The 25,423-nt window shown below is 42.6% G+C and overlaps 1 protein-coding gene across 1 annotated transcript in view; it reads left to right on the forward strand.

Annotated features, from left to right (window-relative positions):
- WDFY2 (WD repeat and FYVE domain containing 2) overlaps positions 1 to 25,423 on the forward strand; it is a 199,556-nt gene that overhangs the window by 148,283 nt on the left and 25,850 nt on the right. Inside the window, exons 5-7 of the mRNA XM_066234063.1 lie at positions 1,098 to 1,248; positions 10,780 to 10,892; positions 20,957 to 21,083. Coding sequence (XP_066090160.1) covers positions 1,098 to 1,248; positions 10,780 to 10,892; positions 20,957 to 21,083 — 391 coding nt within the window. The remainder of the gene's footprint in view (positions 1 to 1,097; positions 1,249 to 10,779; positions 10,893 to 20,956; positions 21,084 to 25,423) is intronic.

A 25,423-nucleotide genomic window follows, 5' to 3' on the forward strand; every position in this document is an offset into this window, starting at 1 on the left:
ATAAACCCTGTTTTGCGTTGTTACAAATGTAAACCAACTTTTGCCCACCCCTGTATACTCAAAATTTAAAAACAGTTTGCTGTTTAAAAACTATTTCATTTCATTCTTTTCAAGAGACTAGAAAGCATATATTCAAACACAAACTTGTACACAAATATCATAGGAACATTGCACATAATAACCAAAAAGTGAAAACAACTTAAATATGCATTGCTGGATGAATGGATGAATAAAATATGGTATATTGATACAGTGGATTATTATTTGGCTATAAAAATAGGAAAGAATTACCGATTTATGCTATAACATGGATGAACCTTTAAAACATGCTAGTAGAAACTAGACCAGATCTTGACCAAACCACTGAATTTTATGGTGCCTCAGTTTGCCCATATTAGACTAGGGAAATGGGGCAGATGACATGAGTAGTTTCTTCTAACTCCAAGCTTGTGTGATGTGATGATTCTGTGATGTTTGCTCTTGTGTCTGAGCAACCCTGGGTAATGTGCTCTCGTTATCACATGTGGGTACTGTGATGTAACAGATATTTAATTCTCTTTTATTTAGCACTTGAGACTAATTCTCTCCTCTATCCCAAGCATTTGATTTCTTACAGAAAATTGATCTAGAACTTTGCTGTAGATTTATAAACCACACTTCATCAAAAGAAGAACAGTAATTATCTTTACTTTTTTTAAAGCTTAAATAAACTGATCCCAGTGACTTTATTATAAGAACATTGGTCCTAATGTGTTTTGTGGTCACACAGAATCCGGTATTGTCTAATTCAGCAGTTTGGCCGTGTCTGAACTCCCTATGGCAGTTCAAGCCGTCTATGGAAGTTACCTTTGCAGTGGGATGCAGACAGGAGAGAAAGGGATCAGTGACAGGAAATGGATCATTTTTTAAAAATCACATAAAAACATGGATGTGCCCCCTTTATAGTAGCATACCCCAGCTGCTGATAAGAACCCCGTTTCTGGCCTGCATTTGCTTGTTTGGGGAGGGGAAAAGAGGACGATGATCTCCGTGGGCCATGCTTTACCTGCCTCCTGTAGGATACTTTATGGGGTGTTTTCTTGCCTCTTGGTTTTCAGCGCATCAGAGCAGAGTGACAATGATCCTCTTCGTCCTGGAGCTGGAGTGGGTGCTGAGCACGGGACAGGACAAGCAGTTTGCCTGGCACTGCTCGGAGAGTGGGCAACGCCTGGGAGGTTACCGCACCAGTGCTGTGGCCTCGGGTCTACAGTATCCTTTGCTGGAGAAAACTCCTTGGTGAGAACTTAGCTGCCGACTTCTTTCTTTCATGAAAATCTTGGGTATGTGCAACTTGAAAGTTTTCTTTTTTATTTGCTGACTCACCCTGCTGATTAAGATACCCATAGACTTTTCTAATGAACAAATCCTCGAATAGGAGGAGTAAAGTGAGGTTTTTCACCTCAAGTAACAGACCCTGCTGAGTAGGTATAGTCCACTATGACCCAAAGCCTGACATGTAGATAGAACACAGCCCAGATTCTGAGTTGCAGCTATCACAAGGAATCATGGACATGGAGATAAAACCATCATTGAAATAATCTTTTATTTTGTACAAGAGTGGTTTACACATAGATACTAAGGTTGTGAACACTCCCATTGTTACCCATTGCTGAAGAACCACAGGATTCTTCTTTGTTTAATAAATATTTGCGAGGCTACCATGCCAGGACCATGGTATCTATAGGCTTTGTTCCAGCTCCAAGACTGCCAGAAGATGTAGAATGATACTGCTTTTCTCTCCCAAGTCTCCAGGGCCCATGTGCTCATTGTGAACATCTGCCATGCTGAGTGATCCTCACATCCGGCCCACTGGGCTCCAGCCATCACGGCCGGGCCAACTGTGAACCCTGTGTGTCTGATGCTACCATTGTAAGGCGTGAAGAGCCCCGGCTTTCTTGATTTATAAAGCATGGAACTCTCTTCACCTTCTGGTCAATGAGAAAATAGGTGGAAATAGATCACTTGTCTGCCAAAGGAAGAAGAAATAATAAGATTTGCTTTCAAAATTTCATCTCATTTGTAAGCTGCCTATTAGTGGTTCTGAACAATCCAGAACAGTCCTTTGCTGTTTCTTTGCAGTAGCTGTGTTTTTGTATGTATAAGCTAACGTCGCTGTTCTGTTCCTCACTGGGAGGTCAAGATGATGATACTAAGAGTGGCCTTCGTAGAAGGTTGTAAAAGTGGCACATTAGCAGGAAGACCAGAGTGAGGACAGTAAGGAATGAAGAGCAGGATCAGCTTATCTTTGAGAGGGTGGTACCACCTGCTAATAAAAGAAATTCCAAAGTTTACTTTTAAAAAGCCAGTTCATTTGAGCCTAATGCCTGAATTGGAATACATGGATTCTTTTTCCAATAGATTAATGATTTCTTATAGTGTTAGAGCTGGAAGGCCCTTGGAGATCGCGTAGTCTAACTCCTCGTTTCACACACGTGTCAGCTGAAGCCCAGGAAGGCCGCAGGCGTCTGTGCGGCCATGCAGCTGTGTGCGGGAAGTTGCCGTCAGAATCCAGGTGTTGCGCTTGGGCTGCTGTCTTTTCCTGTCATACTGCACTGCCCCTTTGAGAACAGAACTAATGGCACCATTATATAATAATTTGTTCTTAATATTTTGGCTTCTGTATCACTAGCCAAGCCTAGTGATTAATATCTTCTATATCACATAACCAAGCTAAGGAGTAGAGAAAAAGTAGAGAAGTTTACTTTTTAAACTATCTGAGATGAAAAACACAAATACACAGAACTAAACTCACCTTGACTGTAGTGGTCTTGACTGCAGGCATCTCCAGAAGTTATCCTCACTTTTCCACTGTTTCCTTTGGTCATACCATGTGGTTTGCCAAGGTGGGGGAAATCATGTGATTGGATAGCGGAAGCTTTTGCGTGTTTGTGTGTGTGAGAGGGAGAGGGAGGGAGAGAGAGAGAGACAGAGAGAGAGAGAGAGAGAGAGAGAGAGCGCGCACACACCTGTGGGGCTTATTTCCTAGTATCTATGGCCATCCAGCCTAACCTTGCTATTAAAGTGGAGGGAGCTGCAATACAGTAGCTGGATAGGCCCTTCCACAAGATCCCTTCACCCCCACCAGCTCTGCTTCTCCAGCTCCAGTTTTGGAGCCACAGCCCCAGCTCTGGCTACAGCTCCTCGTAGCACATGTGTTCCTGGTGATTCCCCAGTGCTGCCCACTGATGGCCGAAGAGTGCTGCTTCGCCAGAGTCTCAGCCGAGAACTGTGCGACTTTCCCGAGACTGGGGGCTGTTCTCTGGGGGCTGCCTGTGCACAGACTGTTAACAGGCATAGTAGACATACGATACAGCATTGTGGTTCACATTAATACCCAGTTTTTGGACACATTTTCTCATGGGAACCCTTCACCCCCACCTCTCTTCTCTCTGTCACCTATCATACCTGCATGTTTTTTGTGGATTTTTGTTTTGGGGTTTTTTGGTGTATATGATAAGGGAAGGAAGAAGTAGACCTGCAATAGTTGAAATGTTCAGAATGGTATCATTGCCCCTGTTTCTCTTCAGGACAGATGCTGGGTGGTATAGATACGAGACTTCTACAAGTGAACTCTTTCTCTCCCGTCGCCGCCCAGTCTGTCATGCAAGGGCAGAACAATGACATTGAATTCAGCACTTTTTCTTTTCTTTCAGGCCTCTTAGTGGAGAGTAAATATGAAAGGAAAATAAACAAAACTGAAGTAAAGGAAGACCAAGAGACTGACCAGTTTACACATTGAATTATCAATTTCTGAATAACCTAAAAAATCTGTGGTTGTTTTGGCTAAAGATATGAAGCTTCAGGTATTAAATGGTCTGTTATAACAACAATAAGGCAGAGAAGGAGAGAAAAAGAATTAACTTATATTTGCAGTCCCTGAGAGTATAGTTCTTAATATATATTACTTTGTTCACCATGAGTACAGTAAGATGAAGTAAAAACAAGAAGACCTAGTTTTCAATTTTCATAGTGTAGAAACCAAGGCTCAGAGAAGTTCAGATTGCTGAAATGACTTTCTCAAGGTCATATGAGTGTCACCTGGTAAAACCAGGATTAGACTCAGGGTATTACAACCTTTTAGCTAGCCCTCTGCACAACTAGATACAGAAGAGTGGAGGCACTTCTCAGAGGCACATGGCAGGTTGACGTCAGGAAACAGAACTGTCTCCTTCCCCACCTTGCTTCCTAGTCTCTACATTTGTCAGTCCTTTCTCGGGCCTCACCTTTTATGTCTTGTCATTGGCCATGTTTGATGACATTCTTCATGCTTCCACAAAACAATTCAGGTATTCTTCATTTTAAGATTCTGTTTATGTTGGAGATATTTTTTAAATGTCACTTTAGGTGGCAAGATGTCTTTCCACCAAGAGGTCTCTTAGATCTGTTCCTGTTTAGAGAATGAGTACAGAAAAGCTGTTAAGATTATCTTGATTTTCATTTTTCCTCATATCACACTCAGTGCCAATCACTCTGGCTTTAAGGTTATACTATAATTTTATTTCAACTCTCTTTCAAATAGCTTTTGTTGGCATCTTTTGTTTTTAGAGAATTCTGTTATTTACCTGCAATTGTAAAGATTGCTGGGTATCAGATTGAGTCTGTTTTCTTCATCTGAGTTTGTTAAAATTAAGGTAAATTTAAGGTGATCTCATTTTGTATAAATTTTAATGTATTTTTACATATATCTACTTGTTTATAGAGTATAACTAATCTCCCTTGTTCTTGAGACTGGAAAAAAATTTATACCTTGTTCTCCCTCACGTTTAAAAAAAATCTTATTATGAAAACTTTCAGAACACATATCAAATTCCTTACCACTCAGATCCACTGTTGACCTGCTCTCCCCTGGTGCTTTCTCTTTTTGCTGGAATATTTTAAAGCAAATTCCAGACCTTATGTCATTCTATCCTTATGTATTTCATTGTGAACCTCTAAAATTCAATATTCAAAATGCTGTATTACTCCTAAAATTTATAATTATTCCTTGATGTTGTGGAATAATCAATCCCTTTTAAAATTTTACTTGTTTCTAAAATGTCTTTTTGTAATGATTATGATTGAAATTGGGTCCATATGAGGCCCACATGTTGGATCGGGTTATCATACCTCCTCAATGTTTTAGTCTAGAACAGTGTCCCACCCCTTTTTTGTACTTTTCTGAAGTGAGAAGCAAGGAGGCAGAGAGACAGACTCCCACATGCACTCGACCAGGATCCACCGGCGGCAATGCTCTGCTTATCTGGGCTGTTGCTCCCTTGCAACCAGAGCCATTCTAGCACCTGAGGTGGAGGCCATGAAGCCATCCTCAGTGCCTGGCCCAACTTTGCTCCAATGGAGCGTTGGCTGCGGGAGGGGAAGAGAGAGATAGAGAGAAAGGAGGGGGGGGGGAGGGTGGAGAATCAGACGGGTGCTTCTCCTATTTACCCTGGCTGGGAATCGAACCTGGGACTTAAACACACCGGGCCAACGCTCTACCACTGATCCAAACCAGCCAGGGCCTCGCGCCCCTTTCTTTATGCCACTGAGAAGATGCTGAAGTCAGTTCTCCTGTAGACAGTATCACATACTAAATTGATCTCTGCTTCTTCATGTTGTCATTTTACCTGTTCCTCTACCTACCTGTGTCCCCCATTTTTCTGTACGTGGAAAGTTGCCTCTAAAACCTTGACTCAGTTCGGACTCAACTTTTGGTCAGAACCCTTGGTAATTGTGTTGTTGTTCATAGAGCTGCACAGCAGGAAGCACAGTGTGGGGCCCTCCTCTGGTGAGGCAGGATTGGTCAGTGGCTCAGGGGAGGGCAGCCTTCCTGCAGGCAGTCCTTCCCACTAGTCTTGCCTTTACTGGTTTCGTCCACCACTGATCTTTGCCCCAACTAGCTCTTCCTTTAGTGTTGGAAAATGGTGACTTTGTAATCCTATCATGTGTGCACGGGTGTAAGTTGGAATTCTTTTATAAAGTACTAGAATTTTACCTCATTTAACTAGGGCTGTTTGATTATCCTGAAACAAAATTAATACATGAAAAGCAGCATAAATTCTTAATTATTTCTCTAACTGCTCATTTTCAGGTAGAGATGTAGTACCCTGCTTACTTCCAATAGGGATCTTTTATAAACTCTCAGGACTTGTCTTTTTTTAAAAAAATATATGTAGTAATTCAATAAATTGCTTCTGCTTCTTTTTTCTTAAATATTCATATTGTCCATCTTTGGGCAGTAAGAGCCCCATCATATTGGCTCTTGTGCCTTTTTTTCCTTGATAAATAAAACCAAACATTTATTTACACCAGAGCATTCCAAGACTGGATCTTTCACATATGAAGGACAAAGTATTACACACACACAGCAAGGGGTGGCAGGGCTGTCATGAGAGTTTGTAGTTTTCCCAGTTATAGGTCTGCCATTTCAGTCTCACTGAGACAGTGGCTGTGCTCCTGCCTCCCAGACACATTTACAAGCCTGACGGGCAGGTCTTCTCACTGGCGGCCTCGCTGGCTGGCGTGTAAGGAACGGGGGAGCTAGGAGAAAAAGGAGCTAGCAGGCTTAAAATGAAAGTGTGGCCACATCTCCCATGAGTTCTTAAAACATTGTTAGTGTGACATTTATATAAAAAATGTGTTTTTCTTTTGTAAAAAGCAATAAAAGTTGTACCCAATAACTAACCTAATTCAAAATGGCCAAGTCAAAGGGAATTAAAATATATTTTGCCTCCCCCCTTCCAACCCGCTGTAGAGCATATTGGGGATGAAAGAAGAGAGGACTAAGGTAAGGAGCCTGGGAGAGAAGGTGACCAAAATTTTAAACTAAACATATAAGTGAGTTGGATTTAGGGTCAGGTCAGTAAGACATTACTCATCCCGGTGTCTTTTTGATACAACCGCATAGCTTCTGATAGTATCCTTGCTTTTTGATACAACTGTCTTAAGTTCATCTTGTCCCTTCCTGTCCCAGTCCTGCAGTCAACTGCTTCTCTTAGTGAGGAATAGTATGTAGAGATAGCTAGAAAATACATGTATGTGTATTTTTTAAAAGAAAAGCAATTATCGTTGCATGTAATATTTCTCTTTTTTTATTTTAATGGGGTGACATTAATCAATCAGGGTACATAGGTTCAGAGGAAACATCTCCAGGTTATTTTGACATTTGATTATATTGCATACCCATCACCCAAAGTCATATAGTCCTCTGTCACCTTCTATCTGGTTTTCTTTGTGCTCCTCCTCTCCCCGCACCCCCTCCTTTCCCCTTCCCCCACCCCATAACCACTACACTCTTGTCCATGTCCCTGAGTCTCATTTTTATGTCCCACCTATGTATGGAATCATATAGTTCTTAGTCTTTTCTGATTTACTTATTTCACTCAGTATAATGTTACTAAGGTCCGTCCATGTTGTTGTAAATGATCCAATGTCATCATTTCTTATGGCTGAGTAGTATTCCATAGTGTATATGTGCCACATCTTCTTTATCCAGTCTTCTATTGAAGGGCTTTTTGGTTGTTTCCGTGTCTTGGCCACTGTGAACAATGCTGCAGTGAACACGGGGCTGCATGTGTCTTTACATATCAATGCTTTTGACTTATGGGGGTATATACCCAGTAGAGGGATTGCTGGGTCATACAGTATTTCTATTTTTAATTTTTTGAGGAACCACCATACTTTCTTCTATAATGGTTGTACTACTTTACATTCTCACCATTGGCATGTAATATTTCTAATTGAAATTTAACATTACAGAGTTTTGACTTTATTTTTTATACTTGGTTCTTTTATCTTGGATTGAAAATTTTGGTTCCTAAAACATTAACATAATTCCTTATTTGCTTTCTCCTATGGTGTATTTAAGTTGTTTCAAAATAATGATAGTAATACTATAATAACAAGACTACTGATTGAGATTTTAGATCTCTTTGCAGTCTCATTGTCCTTGGAATATATTCTATGAAGGACACATGGTCAAAATGTTGTGTTTTGAAGTCATTTGAAATAATTCTGTTAACTACCTGGTTATAACACTAATTTGATAATGAGGTTCATTCATTTTACCCTATTGTCAACTTGGGGGACTTTATTTAGAATTTCTTCATTTTAGAGTGGAGGGGGAGAGAGAGAGACAGAGAAAAAGAAGGGGGGGGGAGGAGCAGCAAGCATTAACTCCCATATGTGCCTTGAACAGGCAAGCCCAGGGTTTTGAACAGGCAACCTCAGTGTTCCTGGTCGATGCTTTATCCACTGAGCCACCACAGGTCAGATGGATTTTTTTGTTTTGTTTTGTATTTTTCTGAAGTTGGAAACGGGGAGGCAGTCAGACAGACTCCCGCATGCGCCCGACCGGGATCCACCCGGCATGCCCACCAGGGGGCGATGCTCTGCCCATCTGGGGCGTTGCTCTGTTGCAACCAGAGCCACTCTAGCACCTGAGGCAGAGGCCATGGATCCATCCTCAGTGCCTGGGCCAACTTTGCTCCAATGGAGCCTTGGCTGCGGGAGGGGAAGAGAGAGACAGAGAGGAAGGAAAGGGGAGGAGTGGAGAAGCAGATGGGCGCTTCTCCTGTGTGCCCTGGCCGGGAATCGAACCTGGGACTCCTGCATGCCAGGCCGATACTCTACCACTGAGCCAACCAGCCAGGGCCTGGATTTTTTTTTAACTTAAATATTTTTAATATTTTTAATGTGTAAAGTAATTACTAGATTACAAAATGGAAACTATATGACGGGAAAAGTCACACCTGCATTCTGTCCCATCAGCTTGTTTCTCCCTTCTCTATTGGCAGCCATTTTTGTTAGATCTTGATTTAACCTTAAGTCCAGGGCATCCTTTTCTAAATAATAGCACACACACACACACACACACACACACACACTTGTATTTGTATTTTCTCCCTTTTTTACACAAAAGTAATAAAGCATATCAACTCTCATATACTTTGGCTTTTTTCCCATTAATAATATATCCTGAAAGTTACTCCATGTCAGTCTGCTTATGGTATGGAGGTCTCCTCAACTGCCCCTCCACTCAGTATTCTGTTGCATGGGTGTGTCTGGTTAATTCAAAGTCCCCATTGGATGGACTTTGGCGTAGTTTTTAAACTTTAGCTGTTACAGTAATACAGAATGAATAGCCCCAGTACGGTTTCATTCTGTGTTTTTGCCAGTGTATCTCTGGGACAGATCTCTAGAGCTAGGATTGCCAGGCACTTGTCAACAGCCCCTCGGATTGTTACAGGAGACTTATTGTGTAGGCGGTCTCTGCATGGCATGTACCGAACTTGCAGAGTGCGGTATAGAACTCTGAACCAGAAGGAGAGCAAGTGTTTGCCCTAAACCAGGGGTCAGGAACCTATGGCTTGTGAACAACATGTGGCTCTTTTGATGGCTGCATCTGGCTTGCAGACAAATCTTTAATAAAAAAAAAATAACGTTAAAAATATAAAACATTCTCATGTATTACAATCCATTCATTTCCTACCGCTCATGTTCATGGTTGCGGGTGGCTGGAGCCAATCACAGCTGTCCTCTGGGACAACACTAAATTGTTATTGGATAATGCCTAACATACACGGGTCGTTGTATGGCTCTCACGGAATTACATTTTAAAATAGGTGGCGTTCATGGCTCTCTCGGCCAAAAAGGTTCCCGACCCCTGCCCTAAACCATATTGTTTGTACAGTTAAAGCACCAGGGAGCCACCTTTGTCTGTAAATGGTAGAAGCCCTTCTGAAATGCCAAGTTTCCTGATGCCCTGTTGGCCTTGCAGGCAGCTGTCAGAGGACAGCAGTCCAGCCTGCTAGGACCTAGCAGCTAGGTGAATGCTTTTTTGCATAGCCCTGTTTTCATTTTCTGAACTATTCATGCATATGGTTTCCCTGTTTTTCTATTAGGCTTATGGCTTTTTTCTTGATTGTTCTTTTTATATATTAGGGATTTGGGCCTTTGGTAATTTAAGTTGCCAGTATTGTTTTTCAGTTGGTCTTTTAGCTTTTCCTATGGTATTTGTTTGTTGTTTGTGTTTTTGAATAGTAATAGCTTTTTCTACTTCAAGGCTATAAAGAAACTTTTCCATCTAGAACTTATATTTTTAATTATTTTACATTTAGATCTCAAATTCATTTGGAATTTGTTCTGGTAGATAATGTGAAACACAAATCTTGTTTTTCCAAATTACCATCCAGCTTCTGTTTGTGCCAGTAATCTTTTTTGTTTTAATCCATCTTCGCCTTATCATTTGAAAATCTGTCTTTATTAGACATGTAGCAAATTTCTCTGTGCTTTGGGTATATTTCTAGACTTTCTGTTCTGTTCCATTGGTCCATTTGTCCATTTGTGTACCAGTACCACACTTTTGATTAAAGACACCTTAAAACATGTTTTATAATATGACAAGGCTAGCCTTCCCCATCACATACCACGTTACTATTATTTTCAGAATATTCCTGGCTCTTCGTGCTTATTTTTCTTTATAAACTTTAGAATGAACATATCTAGCTCTAGGAAATCAGATGTTGATATTTTTATAGGTATTAAATGTATAAATTCATGGTGTGAAAAGGATTAACATCAGTGTTATTGAGTCATATTGTCCAGTAATGCTTTGTCTTCCTTTTCATTTGTCATGTCCACTTTTGTATCTTTCAGCACTGTGTCCAAGGTGTCCTCCAGGGTTTGCACATTTCTTCTTATGGGTATTATTTTTGTAAATTCCTCCACTCAATTTTGAGAAAATCCTTAATGCTTCCATGATAGATTTGATGTTGAAACCCGGCATGTGTTTATTGGTGACCATTCAGGCCAAGTGACCATCCTCAAACTGGAGCAAGAAAACTGCACGCTGGTCACAGCATTCAGAGGACACACAGGTGGGACGGAAAGCCGAGTCTCCATGTGCTACTTGCTGTCTCGGGGAGCGAGCACCTCCTGCATGTTCTGGTGCTCAGCTCACAAGCTGTGAAAGTGACAGGGTATGCTACGAGCTTGTGCAAAGATACACGCGACACACGTAACCAGTTTATTTCAGAATGGTTCAGTAAGATATAATGGCAAACGTTTTCTATGTTAACCTAAACAAAAGAGGGATCAACCTATTTTGAAAATGTTGGTGATTTGGTTCTTTGTCGTGTTGTACTGGAGAAAGCCAATATTGGCACACGTTAATGAGGCATTGTTTGAGACTATGTGGCAATTGCACAAACCCCGGAAAGCCAAAAGGACAGCTGCCTCAGTCTGTCCTTGCCATCCTTGGGTTGAGGAGATGGTGTGCAGCAGACTCCCACTTCCAAGACAAAGGAAATGAAAGCGTGTTCAGTGTGGGTAGCCAGGTTGCAGAAAAAGGCAAAAGTTCCTCTTTAACTTTCCTTCCTTTGGGGCTCTTTCCAGTTTAAAACTCAGGCCCCCCCTTATGTTACTGGTCTGTTTAGAATCATTTAAACAAAGTAATATAAAATATCCACACTTAGCCTTTGAAAGTCTTGAATTAGGTAATGATGATTAATTATTTTACTAGTATTTTTAATATGAGATGTTAATCTTAGAAAATAAGTCACTGCCTGTTTTTTCATGGTTTTTAATGGGAAGAGTACACCCATGGTTGGATCCAGAACAAGGTTAATATTGAGTTTAGACTTACTATAAGAACAAAAGTAGTGAATGGGGTGTAAAATGAAATACCCAGATCACGAGATTTCCTAAACGCGAAAAAAGAAATGCAAGAAAATTGAATGCAGGGAAAAAGATTCTTAAAAGATCCTCTGAATTCCCTGTGTCTTTGGGAGGAAGGAGCACAGAAACATAGCCCGTGGCTAGGCCCCAGTGCTTCCCGGGAGGGTTTCTCTTCAGAGTCACTTACGCCCGGCCAGCTCTGGCCTGGGAGGGACCCAGAACTCTCCCCGCTCAGGGATCTTAAACTTGTGTTCCACTGCTAACTTCAGTGTTCTGTCTTCCCTGAACCCGTACTCCACCTCCACCTGCTCTTGCCCTCGCTGAGAAGGCTGGTCTCTGCTCCCTCCCTTCCCTGTGTCTCCAGGGCACCTTTCCTCCCTCCCCAGGTATGTGTTTCTTCAGCCACGCGCTTCCCAACACACTCGCTCAGGGCCCCTTTGTTCGTCCTCCTTGGTAGGTTTTGTCTAGGATCACTCATTATCCACGCTCTCTCCAGTGCTGTCAGCCACTGAGTCAGGACCCAGCTGCAGGTCACACTGTGAGACTCTGCCTGTCGTGCCCAGTGCACAGTCATCATGCCAGTCGGAGTCAGGAACTGCCTGGGACCCTGCACGTAGCCCCTCCACAGGTGCTCAGCGCACCCTCCCACCCCGACAGCTTTCCCCAACCTCATCGTTTCCCGAGCCACCCCCCATCCTAGCCTCCTCCTTGAAGGAAAAATAGATGTAATCAGATAGAAACTTTTAAAAAATATTTTTCTTGCCCCCCCTATATTCCCTTCCCATCAAACAAACTTCTCGACCCCCTCGTTAGCGCTTCCCTTCTGCCTCGAGTAGGAGCCTGTTGACCTCTGGCCCAGGCTCAGGCTCCGCAGTGCTCCACACCAGTGGTCAACCAGTTCTCAATTTATGAAGTTTCTTGCCTTTTTGTCAAGAAACAAAAACTCAGTTCATGTCATGTTGTAGCAATCTCCTTAACAACAATGTTTTTTCTTTTCTAAAATTGTGGTAAACTATACTTAACCTTAGATTTACCATTTTAATCATTTTTAACTATGCAGTTCAGTGGCATTAAGTACATTCATATTGTTTTCCAACTATTAACCACCATCCCACGACAGAACATTTTTCATCTTGTAAAGCTGAAACTTTGTGCCCACAAACACTACCTCCCCTCTTCCCCCAGGCCCTGGCAAACACCATGATGCTTTCTGTGTCTATGAAGTTGACTACTCTAGGGACCGCCTGCCTATGAGTGGAATCGTAGTGTTTGTTGCTTTCTGACTGGCTCACTCCCCTCAGCATAACCTTCGTGCTATGGCAAACACCAGCACTATGCTTACTGCTTATTGCTGTCCCAGCTGCTTCACATGCTTCGCCTCCTATTTCCTTTCCAACCACCTGCACTTGGCCTGTCTCATCACTCCGCTTAAACTGCTCTCCCCAAGGTAGCCTGTGGCCTGCTGTTGCTGAGCTAGTGAGCGTGTTTTAAACCATGTCCTATTTAAACCTGTTGGCGACATTTCACACTGTGGCTTTTCCTCCCTGCTTGTCCTGCCTCCTGGCTCCTGGGATGCACGCTGTCTTCCAGTTCCCTTCTGCTTCTCCCAGCTGCTCTTTCTCATCTCCTTCGTGGTCTCTGGGTTCTGCCCTGGACCCTCATCTCCTTACACTCTGTGCTCTTTCTGGTTGATCTCAACCACCATTCTCAGTCACAGAAAGGCACAGTCATTGTCCTCAGATTGCTCACAGCCCAGTGAGAGAGACAAAAGCTAACCCAGGAGTTCTGGGCAGGGCCAGGAGGAGGCAGGCAGAGTGCCCCCAGGAGCACAGAGTGGCACCAAGTCGGGGTGGGAGTGGGCGTCAGGTAAGGCCTCCCCAGGGAAGATGGGCTCTTTGGAGAGGAAGAGTTAAGCTCTTTGAGGGAAGATAAGTGCTGAATTCATGAAAAAATGAGGACAGTCCAGGCAGCGAAAACCAGCATGGTCCACAGCAGGGAGAGTTGTAAGAGTGTGGCTCTCCTGGGAACATCAAGTAACTCTTTCTTTTGGCCTGGACCACTGAGCAGGAGGGGAGGGCAGCTAGAAAGGAAGGGAGAAGCCAGTTCAGTCCCTGAGGGCACTATTCTTATGTCAGGGAAACCATTAAAGCATGTTTTTTAAGCCAAGTTGTTAACCTGATCAGATTAGATTGTTCTGGCCATGAGTAGAGAATGTAATTGGAAAGCTAGCACCTGGAGATGTGACTGTGGTAATGGGAAAGTGAGGCGTGGTTAGACCCAAGGTAAAAATACAGGTGGTGAGCTCAGCAGGCCTAGTGGCCTGTCTAGTTCCGGATTTGGTTTAGGTGGAGGTGGTGCTGAGCCTGGCCTTTTGGCTTGTTAGTAATTGGGCATTCTCCATGTGGGGGCTGATAGGAGTGTTCTGAGTTCCGTTTGCTGCTTTCAGGTCAGAAAAGGAGTCAGTAGCTGCAGCTCACTGCTCTGTGGTGAACCAGATGTGGCCCAAGGGTTTCATGCCTTGTGCGTTAGTTCTAATATAAAATGATACCTTGACATTGTGTCTTGTCTTTCTCAAAATGTTTAAAGCATTTTCATATGATTTTATCATGAGGTATCTTTGAGGAAGACAGGACGTGGCGCAGGAAAATCACTAACATGAAGACAAATGTAGCAGGTCACATATTTGACTTGCTGTTATTCCTAGACAGTAGTATCTCCCATTGCCAATCTTGCTATAGTACAACTCATTTAATGTTAGAGCAAGGAGTCTGAGAGATTCCGTGTTGATCCAAACATATTATCAAGCTCTCCCCAGGTAGTAGGCCTGTCTCAGGTAGGTGTACCCTGAGACGTCCCAAACTCAGGCAGACACAATTCTGGAAAAGAGTTTTCTAAGAATTTGTTTAATCTCCTATCTCCCCGACCTCCCAAACAAAGACCTTAAGATGAACCCATACCCATTACAGAGTGATCTTGGGGATCTCATCAGTCCTGATCCAAACTCAGAAGCAGACGTTTTTGGTATGTGCATAGAGTCCTAACCGCTCACCCACCACTCTGTTACAGTAGAGAAGGTCATACAAAAATGTGGTTATGATGGAATAGCCTAATAGTCATACCCAGAGGCCAGATGCAGCAATTACCGATCTGTGGGGACTTAAGAAACTAGTTTTATGTTCTTAGGGTTCCTTCCCTGGTTTATTTAGGAGCTAAATGCCAATTAGTGCTTTTCTATTTCTGCAGAAATCAGAATGTTTTTCTAACAAAAAGTCATACTTGATTTGAACAAAGGGGAGGAGTCAGATTTTGACCATTTCTTTTACTTCCAAGAATTTTTTTGATTAGTATTAACCTATTAGAAACAGGAGGGTTTAAATGTAAATCTGCCAAACATATTAATTAATGAAAAGTTAAATGCAAACTTTTCATTAACTGTGAAGAGAAATATTGAAAGTAACAAGGCAACTTTAACAAGTAGTAAAAACAAGGAAAGACGTAGTTCAGTACAAATATGGAAGTTCAAATAATTGGAAACGAGACTTGAATCAGACCAGTTTATATGAAGTGTAATAAATGCATGTTTTTATCAGGAGTCAGTAGTCATTAGCTGTCTATATGATGAGTGCAGGATTACGTAGGTGAAAACTAACATAATGCTCAGTTTATTTGACTCTCCATCATGGAATACAAGCATTAAACTAATAGTTACAGATAATAAAATGTGCGTGTAGCGAGTGCAGGGCTGTGGAGCTGGGTATTGTGCGTGAACTGCACTGGGAGACACTAACAGGAGGGTTCTCTTGTCCAGAGAGTGGAAGAGTAGCTTCCAACAAGTGGTGGTTTAAGCAACAGCCCAAGAAGGAAAAGGAGACACCCAGGTGGTAGGAACATTCCAAGCCCCAGATGTGTGAAACAAGTATGAACCCTGGAGTGGGAAAGTATGAGCAGCTGAGTGAAGTTAAACAGCCTATGTGGGGAGATGGGGGGTGGGAGTACAGGTTGACCCTCAGGCAAGGTTGAGAGCCTCTGACACCATTCCCAGGCAGTAGGAGCCAGGGACGGAGCAAGGTGGCACGGCTTCCATTTCAACTCCCCACTGGCAGCAGGAAGTGGTAGGTGAGTGAGGACGAGAATGGATGTGAGGAGACCGTTTGGAAGGAAAGCAGCTGCTGGAGTTCCTAGAAGAGGTAGCCTTTGTTTGGCTTTGGGGGCTGGCAGTAAGCCTGGAGAGACGGGTGTGCTTCAGGATCGACTTAGGAGGCAAGGCGTCAGCAGTACTGGGAAGTTGGGGTGGCTCCGGGGTTCTGCTGGGAGCACTTGGGTAGGCAGTGATGCTGTTCACTGACACCAAGGATGTTCGAGGGAGAACAGGTTTGTAAGAGAATATCACGATGCTTCTATCTGGACATGATCAAGAGATGCCCCTGGGGAGGTGGCAGAGGACAGCTGGATGTCTGTTAGTGGGCCTCAGGAGGAAGGTGTAGCGTAGAGACAGAGCTTGTTTAACTTGACCAAAACACTCATCACTTCAACCTAGAGTGAAATGTAGTCACTGAAGGGCAGGATTTTACTCAGGAGGCTTCACCATCGGCACACTTGGATGGCTCTGCTGTTGCCACATTTAGCCTGCTCGCCTTCACCTTCACTGATGTAGGGGATGCTCTTCACGAGCGATGGTCACATGCTGGTGAAGAGACCCAGCCCTGGTTTTTACAGCTCTCCACATAGTCTAGCTTTTGCAAGATAGATTGTAAAAGTCTCCAAAAATTTTGTTCACTAAGCATTTTGGTAACGTATGAAATTTCTAAAAATGTTTATACTCTTTGAGCTGATAACACATTTGGGAATCTCTTCTAACTAAATAGTCAGAAATGTGAGAAAGCTTTCTGTTTAAAAATATTCATTTTAGTGGATATACAACATAATCAATAGTTAAATGCTATAGAATGTTTACCTGAAACCCATGTACTTTTTATTGATCAATGTTACCCTGTTAAATTTAATTTTCTAAATAAAATTTTTTTAAATCTTCATCTTAGCAAAATTTATAATAGTTAAAAGTTGAGAAAACTCTAACAATAAATGAAATAAATTAAAGTACATTCATGTATTGGAGTATTATCCAAACATTAAAAATTATACGTGTAAGTATATAATAGTGCAGTAAAATAAATACCTTTATGTTTGAGAATTAATTCATTTATGTCACAAATTATTTTGTAGCTCATATTGTGGAGGTCAAAGGCAAGGAGAATCATATACTGAAACATTGAGGGGGAGCGGAAAGGTGTAGTAATCTGAGTAAGAAGAAATGGAAGAAATTATTTCTATCATTTAAAATATCATAGACTCTGGGAACCCACAAATATTGCAGCTCCTGGCTCTCATTCACCTTGTTATGGAGGGCAAGGAGGATGCCCTGTGGGGGAGGGGGGCAGGTATGGGTGCATTGCCATGAGATGCAGGCTAGCTGGCAGAAGGCAGTGCCTTTCCCTGCTGGCAGAAGTGTTTGGGAAAAAGGACTGTTTATCTATTTGCTGACAGATGCAAGAACCTGCCTGGGAAGTACGAAGCTATTCACTTCTTCCCTATTTGTATATTCAATTATATAGAAATAGGCCTACAAGTTCTTATTAATATCTATGTGTGAGGACCATGAACTACCATTTCTTTTTCTTGTTTCTCAAATTGTTCCATATTTGGCCATTGGGAAACCTTTCACATTGGCTCCTGTGCCCTTTTTCACATCTCCATTTTTTTAGCACATCTTAGTTTTTGGTATCATATGATGCTTCTGGCTCAGCTTGTACAGTGCTTGCCTCAGCCCTAGAATCAGCCATCCAAACAGCCCTTGTTCCTTCTGTTAATGAATAGTATTTAGAAGCCAAAATCTGGGAGCTGTGTTTGCTTATTGTTAATGAGGTGTCATTTCTTCTAGGTCCTCTCAGTAAACAGAGCTATACATGTATACTCACACATCTAACTAGTTCTGTATTTTTTTGTGATTTCATACTGATACCAGAGAGATCATTCTAACCTTCCCCCTCTTATTTGTAAGTACTATTATAATAGTGAGAAACTCAGCTCTCAACATCTTCAGTACATTTATTTAATTAATCCTGGAATACACATGATTAACCTATGTAACACAAAGCCCTGTGAAATTCAAACCTACTAAATAGAGTACTATTTCTGTGTACAAATCCTTTTATATTTAGCCTTATTACCACTTTCCAGTTACTTTTATCACTCCTGCCCCACTTTATTGTGGTTGTATCATTCCTGTGTAATACAGCTGGGCTCACTTGTTTTCTATTTATATTCCATTTTGGGTCCATCACACACACACACACACACACACACACACACACACACACACTCCTAGTTGATTTTAATCATTTACTTGTTTTTGAGTATGTGAAATATACACATGGTTCTAAAACTCAGAATCAAAAAAATATACTACAGAAAGTGTCCCTCTCCTTCACCCCTCTCCATTCCCGTTCCCCAGCCTTTCCCATACACCTGCTGTTAATAACTCTCTTTAATTTCTCATTTACCCTTACTTTCTTAGATGAATAGCAGCATAATATAGATAATTAGTTTTCACTTTAGAGTACATCCAGGAAATCCCCTGCTATCCATCCAAGCAGTCCTCGTTTCCCAGAGCTGCCTAGTCCTCTGTGTGAAGGGATCATGGTGTATCACCCACTCGCATATATAAGCATCCAGGTGGTTTTAACATTTAGCTATTTCATACATTGCTGAAATGAATAGCCTTGTTCGTGTATATTTTTGTATTACTTGGTAGGAGTGGGGACAGTATCTTTAAGATTAATGCCTGGAAGTGAGATTACAGGTTTAAAAATTGAGTGTCTATATAGTTTTGTTAGTTGTGACCTTCCCTGCTTTACTGGTTTGCACTGTCACCAGCAGCATGGGAGAGTGTCATTTTCCTCCACAGCCTTTACAGCAAAATGGGCTTCATACTTAGTTTTCCCTGTATGATAGTGGCTCTTACACAGATAGCAGTAGAGCGAGTAGACATGCTTAGATTCTAGATATATTTTGGAGGAAAAGCCAATTCAGAGTTTATGATGGATTGCTTTGGAGGCTAAATTCTGTTTAAATATTATGCATCAATATTAAGTCTAAACTATAACTTCTTTTCATTCATACAGCATTTATGAAGCGTTTGGTGACTCACCTTCCTCTTGGGCCAGCTTATTATAATAGTCCAAATAATACATGGCATTGGAAAAGATAATACTAATTGCTCCAACAATTTCAGTGCCTAAATGCAGAAGTTTATTCTCACTCATGTAACAATCCATTATAGGTGTTGCTAATTTACAGATCTTCCCAGGTGGTGATTCAGAGACCCAGGCTCCTTCTAGAACACAGTTTCTCCATGCCTGAGGTCTTGGGAGCCCTCTAGGAGGAAGTATAAAGAGAGAGTAGAAAAGGGACTTCTTAACTGCCTTGGCCTGGAAGAGGTGCAGATTACTTCCATGTCTGTCCTCTCGGGGCTCCTTCCTGGGTTCTGTTGCTGAGAACCAGTCACAGGCCCCTGGGTGCAGGAGGGCCTGGTGAGTGTGGTCCTTGCAGGACAGCAGCTTTCCAGGGAGTGCTCTTTATGTGGAAGGGGAAGAGAACTTAGATGGACAGTTAACCAACTCTGTCACAGACATTTAACAAAATAAGCCATTTGGGTACTGTGGGAGAATAAATAACGTTTTGCAGAATGGAATGCATATCCTGAACTATTACGTTGCCAAATACCGATTTTTTTTTAAGTGTAATCATGGAATTTATTAGCAGGGAAAGAAGATGAGTTCTACAGAAGGAGGAAATATTTAGCATTGAAAGGCTAGGTAAGCATCACAGAGGAGTTTCAAATAAGATTTATGGATTAAAATAAAGAGGTGTTTTCATTCATCTGTTCATTCATTCAACAGACAATACTAGGGCCTTTCTGCTGCTGACTCTGTGCTTGGTGCTGGGTGTGTGAGTGTGTGTGTGTGTGTGTGTGTGTGTGTGTGTGTGTGTTTAAGGTGGTGTGGAGGGGTAGGAAGGGATGAGGCAAGAGGAGATGGGAGCTGCAGGGGGTATTACCACATGTGCACTGGAGGAAGTGATGTTAGTTCCGTGGACAGAAATATATACAAGCAGAATGTTGTGAAGGTATAGGAAGAAACTATTAAGCATAGTGGGTATATTTTTCCTTTTGATCTTGAAAAAATATCTCACAGTTATGTAAGAGAAACTTTCTAAAAGCATTTCAAGGGCAGCACTTTATTTAGAACAAGTTGATCATCTAAAATCAGAGTCCAACACATAATCTATTTTATGTTCTTTACAGTATATACTATTTGTCTTTTTTTGAAAAGAATTTTAAGTTCTAGTGTTTTTCAATAATGTAATAAATGAGTACCTGTCACATTCTTAAGTATTGGTAGGCTTCATGCTCATCTTATATGGAAAAAGTTCATATTGTTCTCAGTGCACAGGAGTTTGATCTATAAGAGCACTGCAGAGAACACAGTCCGTCATAATATTTTATAATATAGCCACACCGCCAGCGTAGTATTAACAGCCAACATCTGTACTGCACAGCTTGCAGAGTGGTTCAGGGTAACTGATCCCATCTAATTCCCACAGTCAGATGAAGTGGGTAGTGGCCAGGTCTTTATTATCGGTAGTAGCTACTCAGCCCCACTTTACGGTTGAGGAAACTGACACTTAAGAATGTAAATGATTTTCCTAGGATCTGTACATTTAAATTTCTAAAAAGAGAAAGTAAATTTTAAATTCTAATGTTATAGCCTAATTATAGGTGATGTTCAAGATTTAAAAATCTAACAAGTTCTTAAACCCTATTAACTTGTCAGCTGTTATTGTTGGGGTAGCAGGTAGACCACAGTTAAAAAACTTTGGCTAATATTTCCAAACAGTACAATTTTTTCCATTCTTCCTAGAATTATATCTGTTGCTTAAAGGTTAATTAATTATTTTTCATTTCCTTTTGGTCTTTATGGAAATTGATGTTATGGTACATTTAAATTTGGGGGGAAAAGTGCTTTAAAGTGTGGAGCTCATTTCCAGAGACAATTTTTTTCTCTTTGGGGACTTGTTTGTTCTTTTGACAATAATGTTATTGCATGCTAGGAACTGCACTAAATCCTAACTCATTTGCATTGACATTTTATTGGTGATAAGATTATTGCTCTGTGACTAATGTCTAGCTGTGTCTCGTCTCTCTCAGGTGGGGTGACTGCTCTCTGTTGGGACCCCGTCCAGCGAGTTTTGTTCTCGGGCAGCTCCGATCACTCTGTGATCATGTGGGACATCGGTGGGAGAAAAGGAACTGCCATCGAGCTCCAAGGACACAAGTAAGGCTACTGGTGCTTGAGCGAGAACCCTAAGAAGAGTCCCAGTCAAAAGCTGGGACAGCCTGACCAGGCTGTGGCGCAGTGGATAGAGTGTCGGACTGGGATGCAGAAGACCCAGGTTCGAGACCCCAAGGTCACCAGCTTGAGTGCGGGCTCATCTGGTTTGAGCAAAAGCTCACCAGCTTGGACCCAAGGTCGCTGGCTCAAGCAAGGGGTTACTTCGTCTGCTGAAGGCCCTCAGTCAAGGCACATATGAGAAAGCAATCAATGAACAACTAAGGTGTTGCAACGAAAAACTGATGATTGATGCTTCTCATCTCTCTCCATTCCTGTCTGTCTGTCCCTGTCTATCCCTCTCTCTGACTCTCTTTCTGTCTCTGTAAAAAATAAAATAAAGCTGGGCCAGAGGGGTGTGGTTTGGGCTCTGTCACGGGGCCTTAGCACGGGAAGACACAGCAGGAAAGCACATAATGGCCACTTTGATTTCTATCTGCACTAAGTATGTTTACTTCTTTATACCCCATTTTACTCCACAGAGGGTTTCAGAGTGCTTACAGAAACCATAAAATAAAATAATGGCAACAAATAAATAAGAGGTCAAAATTAGAACCAGGGAGAATATAAGAGTAAAAATTTGAGAATGAAAGTAAGAGCGTAGAAGTGCGAGCCGCATGGGCCTACAGAACGTCTGTGATCGGGGCCAGGGTGGCTCGGGAGGCCTGACGCTGAAGGTGGAGGGAGGAGGACACTCTTCCTTACACAGCACACTTGCTGCTTTGCCAGGTCTTCACTGAGTACTCGCCTTGATTCCGGTGAGGCCCTCCTTCCTGAGAACAGGCTTCAGGGCTGCCAGGAAGAGCAGGGAAAGCTCTGCTGTTTCCTTGGAGCGGTTCTTAACCCTGGCTGTGCTCAGAGAATCACGGGGGAGTTTGTTTAAAGCAGGTTCCTGGGCCCTGTCTTTGGAGATCTCGGCCACCGATCTGGAGCCGGGCATCTGTGTGGGGCAAGCCTCCCAAGCAGCTCTGCTGCCGGCCCTCGGCCCACACTCTGATCTGTCCTGCCCTGTGCTGCCGCAGTCCCCGAGGGCAAAGTCTGACCACGTCACAGAAAAGAATTTTAGATCTACTGTAGAACTCTGAATTATTTTTAACTTGTGAAGTTTTCAGAATGATACAGAGAGTGATTCCAGACAGCGGAACCAGACGTCAGTGGTGCTCCCATGAACGGACGGGCTTTAAGCAACATCAGCTCTTCCTGTGAACCTACCTGGAAACAATAGTTTTAAAATAGTCTCCTAAGTAGTTAGGTCTGCAGTTTAGGATTATTGAACTAATTCAATTTTGGAGCGCCCATGAACAAATAATTGTTTTAATGTTAGAGTTTCATTTCAGAGAGGTCGCTATTAGCCCTTCTTTCCCACATTAAGGAACAGACCAGTTTTCAAGGACCATCGCTGGCTTGTGGGGCCACTTGGACCTCATCTTCAGCTCGTTACCATAATCGTTCCCTTATACAGCATTTCTCTCTGTGACGAGGCAACATACATCAGATCATGTAGAAGAGCTGACATCATCCATGTCAAGTGAAGAGAAAGAGATGCCCAACACAGTCCTATTTAATAAGTCAGTTACTACCTATTCTGCCAGGCCATTCCTGTCACCTTGGGCTCTCTCAGAGAAACACAACGCAGGCTTTGAATGAAGGTCAGCGATATTCATTGGACTCATTCAGATGAGCTTACTACTAGTGTTGTTTATACCCAGCGGTTGATAAGACAGCAAGCACAGGATGGGGAGTGTCACACGCCACGCCGGCATCACTGCTGAGGGCACTCCTGGAAAACATCCTAGGAGACTGACACCTATAGTTTGGTAAGAGGAAAGGCTGTCAAGTTGAGATATGTCTCAGTCCCAGAAAAATGAAGCCTAAACGAAGAGTTCTTTCACTTTCTAAGAAATCCCGACTTGGTGTTTTAGAAAATGGAACAGATCATACTTGGAGTTGGTCCTGAGATCACACCCTTAGAACTCAGTGGGGCAGGCAGGTTGGTGAGCACAGAGCCAGCACTGAGAACTGGCTTTAAACTGGAATGAGGGCAGAGGCCTTGGCCTGGGGCTTTACTTAACTCGAGCTTAGTAATAAAGTGAACTCTGGCTCTCTGGGATCTGCCTGCAGGGTGCCCTGGGTCACAGAGCGAGGAGAAGTAAAACTCCTCAGCATCAGCTGATGTCACCCTGCTAGAGTGTGTTGGAGTGCCTGAGCTGGGGATGGGGAAGCTACTGGAACTGCTGGAAGGAGGATGGCATTCACAGAGAAGGTGCCGGGGCGGGAGGCAGGAAAGAAGGAGTCGGAGGCCCTCTGTCACAACTGTTCCTTTGCCCTGAGAACTGGCCACTGGCTCAGTGTTCAGTGATTCTTGAATTTCAGTAGTGCCAAATATTTTGTAAAGAGCTTTCAAAACACACAGACCCCTTAGTTTAATCTTATAATTACCCTCTGAAAAGGAGAAGTTAGGCACCACTTTTCAGGTGAGAATACCATCCTCAAAGACCACCTAGCAGCTTAAGTCTCCCAAACCTTAGTGCATTTGGAACTGAGAATGCTATTCAGAACCTTCTTTGTATCCAGGTTAAGTAACACAGGGTCCCCACTATGCCCCATGATGTTTTATCTTTTCTGCTTTAGAGGCCAAAGAGTTTCTGCTTGGAGCCTGAGGCTGCCCCTTTTGCTGTCCTACAATTACCCATTTCCCACCTTCCCCAGGGTGACTCATGGGAGTCAGGGTTCCGAACTAGGGACAAAGCTGGCGAGCTGGTGAACTGGGAAGAGCAGGCAGGACTCACGCTTCCCGCCCTCAGGGTGGGGAAACTGCTTTCCTCTCTTCTAGAAATGGCCAGCACGGGGTGGAGGGACAGGTCCCCGTGGCCTCTGTCCCAACCTCTGCGGCTTCATACCTTCCGTCAGCAGCAGAGATACAACATTTTGGTAATTTGTGTGATTTTGCGGGTAAAAATGCCATCAAAGCAGAGAGAGCTTTAGCACTAGAGTAAGTGATTGATAACAAAAATGTTTCCAAGTTCAAGGGGAAAAAGCTAGAAAATATGTATGATTCTATATAATTGTTTTCTGCATTGGGAGCATTTTGGTACTTTTGTTTCCTGCAGCAAATGGAACAGAAACATGATGATGTGCTAGATCTCTGGAGTGAAGGGCAAAGAAATAGCTCCAGTTTCAGGGACCAGTTGTGTTTTTCAAGTATCACTTACCAGTTGGATGGATATTATTGAAGCATAAACCCGGGCATTTATTGCCCATGCCCACCTTGTCAAATTTGACAATGGTACATGGGCTTTTTAGGTCCTTTTTTATTCTTAGATAATATCATTTCATGACCAACTTTATGACCATAATTTTTATAAAAGTGTTTTCCTAGGCTTTTAAGACATTTTGGCAATTTAAGTTAATGGTAACTTGATTCAAAACACATAGAAAAGGTTTGTGTGGTCTCTGTGGTTGGTCCCTCCTTGAGCTCTCCAGGTGGCCTGAGGCACGGTCACAGCCATGCCCCTTGCACACACAGCTGGGGTGTTTGCGTCCTGCTCTCACAGTCCCAGCTGTGGGATTCTCTCTTCCTACTCTTACCATGTTGTATGACTTTTGTTATAAGCATCCTCAAAGCCTTTTGGTAAAGAAATAGGTTATTCATAAATAAATATGCAAAGAATTTGTGCTTTTCCCTCTTGTATCGGGTAAATTGCATGTGAAGTTATAAAAGAAAATATTTTTTTTTTTATACCGCTTGATCAGGCAGTATCGCAATGGAGAGTATCGGACTGGGACACGGGGGACCCAGGTTCGAAACTCCAAGGTCACCAGCTTGAACACGGGCTCATCCGGCTTGAGCATGAGGTCGCTGGCTTGAGCATAGGATCATAGACACGATTCCATGGTCACTGGCTTGAGCCCAAAGGTCACTGGCTTGAAGCCCAAGGTCACTGGCTTGAGCCCAAAGGTCACTGGCTTGAAACCCAAGGTCACTGGCTTGAAACCCAAGGACACTAGCTTGAACCCAAGGTCACTGGCTTGAGCAAGGGGTCACTCACTGTGCTGTAGCCCCCCAAAGTACATATGAGAAAGCAATCGATATATAACTAAGGTGCCGCAATGAAGAATTGATGCTTCTCATCTATCTTCCTGTCTGTCTGTCCTTATCTGTCCCTCTCTCTGTCTCTCTCTCTGTCTCTATCAAAAAAAAATTTCTTTATACCACTTCTGGGTTTTGGTGAGGGAAAGCAAAGAACATATATACATAAAAGCTCTCCTTTTGAATCTGAGATTTA

Source organism: Saccopteryx bilineata, chromosome 6 (genome assembly GCF_036850765.1).
Source record: "Saccopteryx bilineata isolate mSacBil1 chromosome 6, mSacBil1_pri_phased_curated, whole genome shotgun sequence".
NCBI classification, from domain to species: Eukaryota; Metazoa; Chordata; class Mammalia; order Chiroptera; family Emballonuridae; genus Saccopteryx; species Saccopteryx bilineata.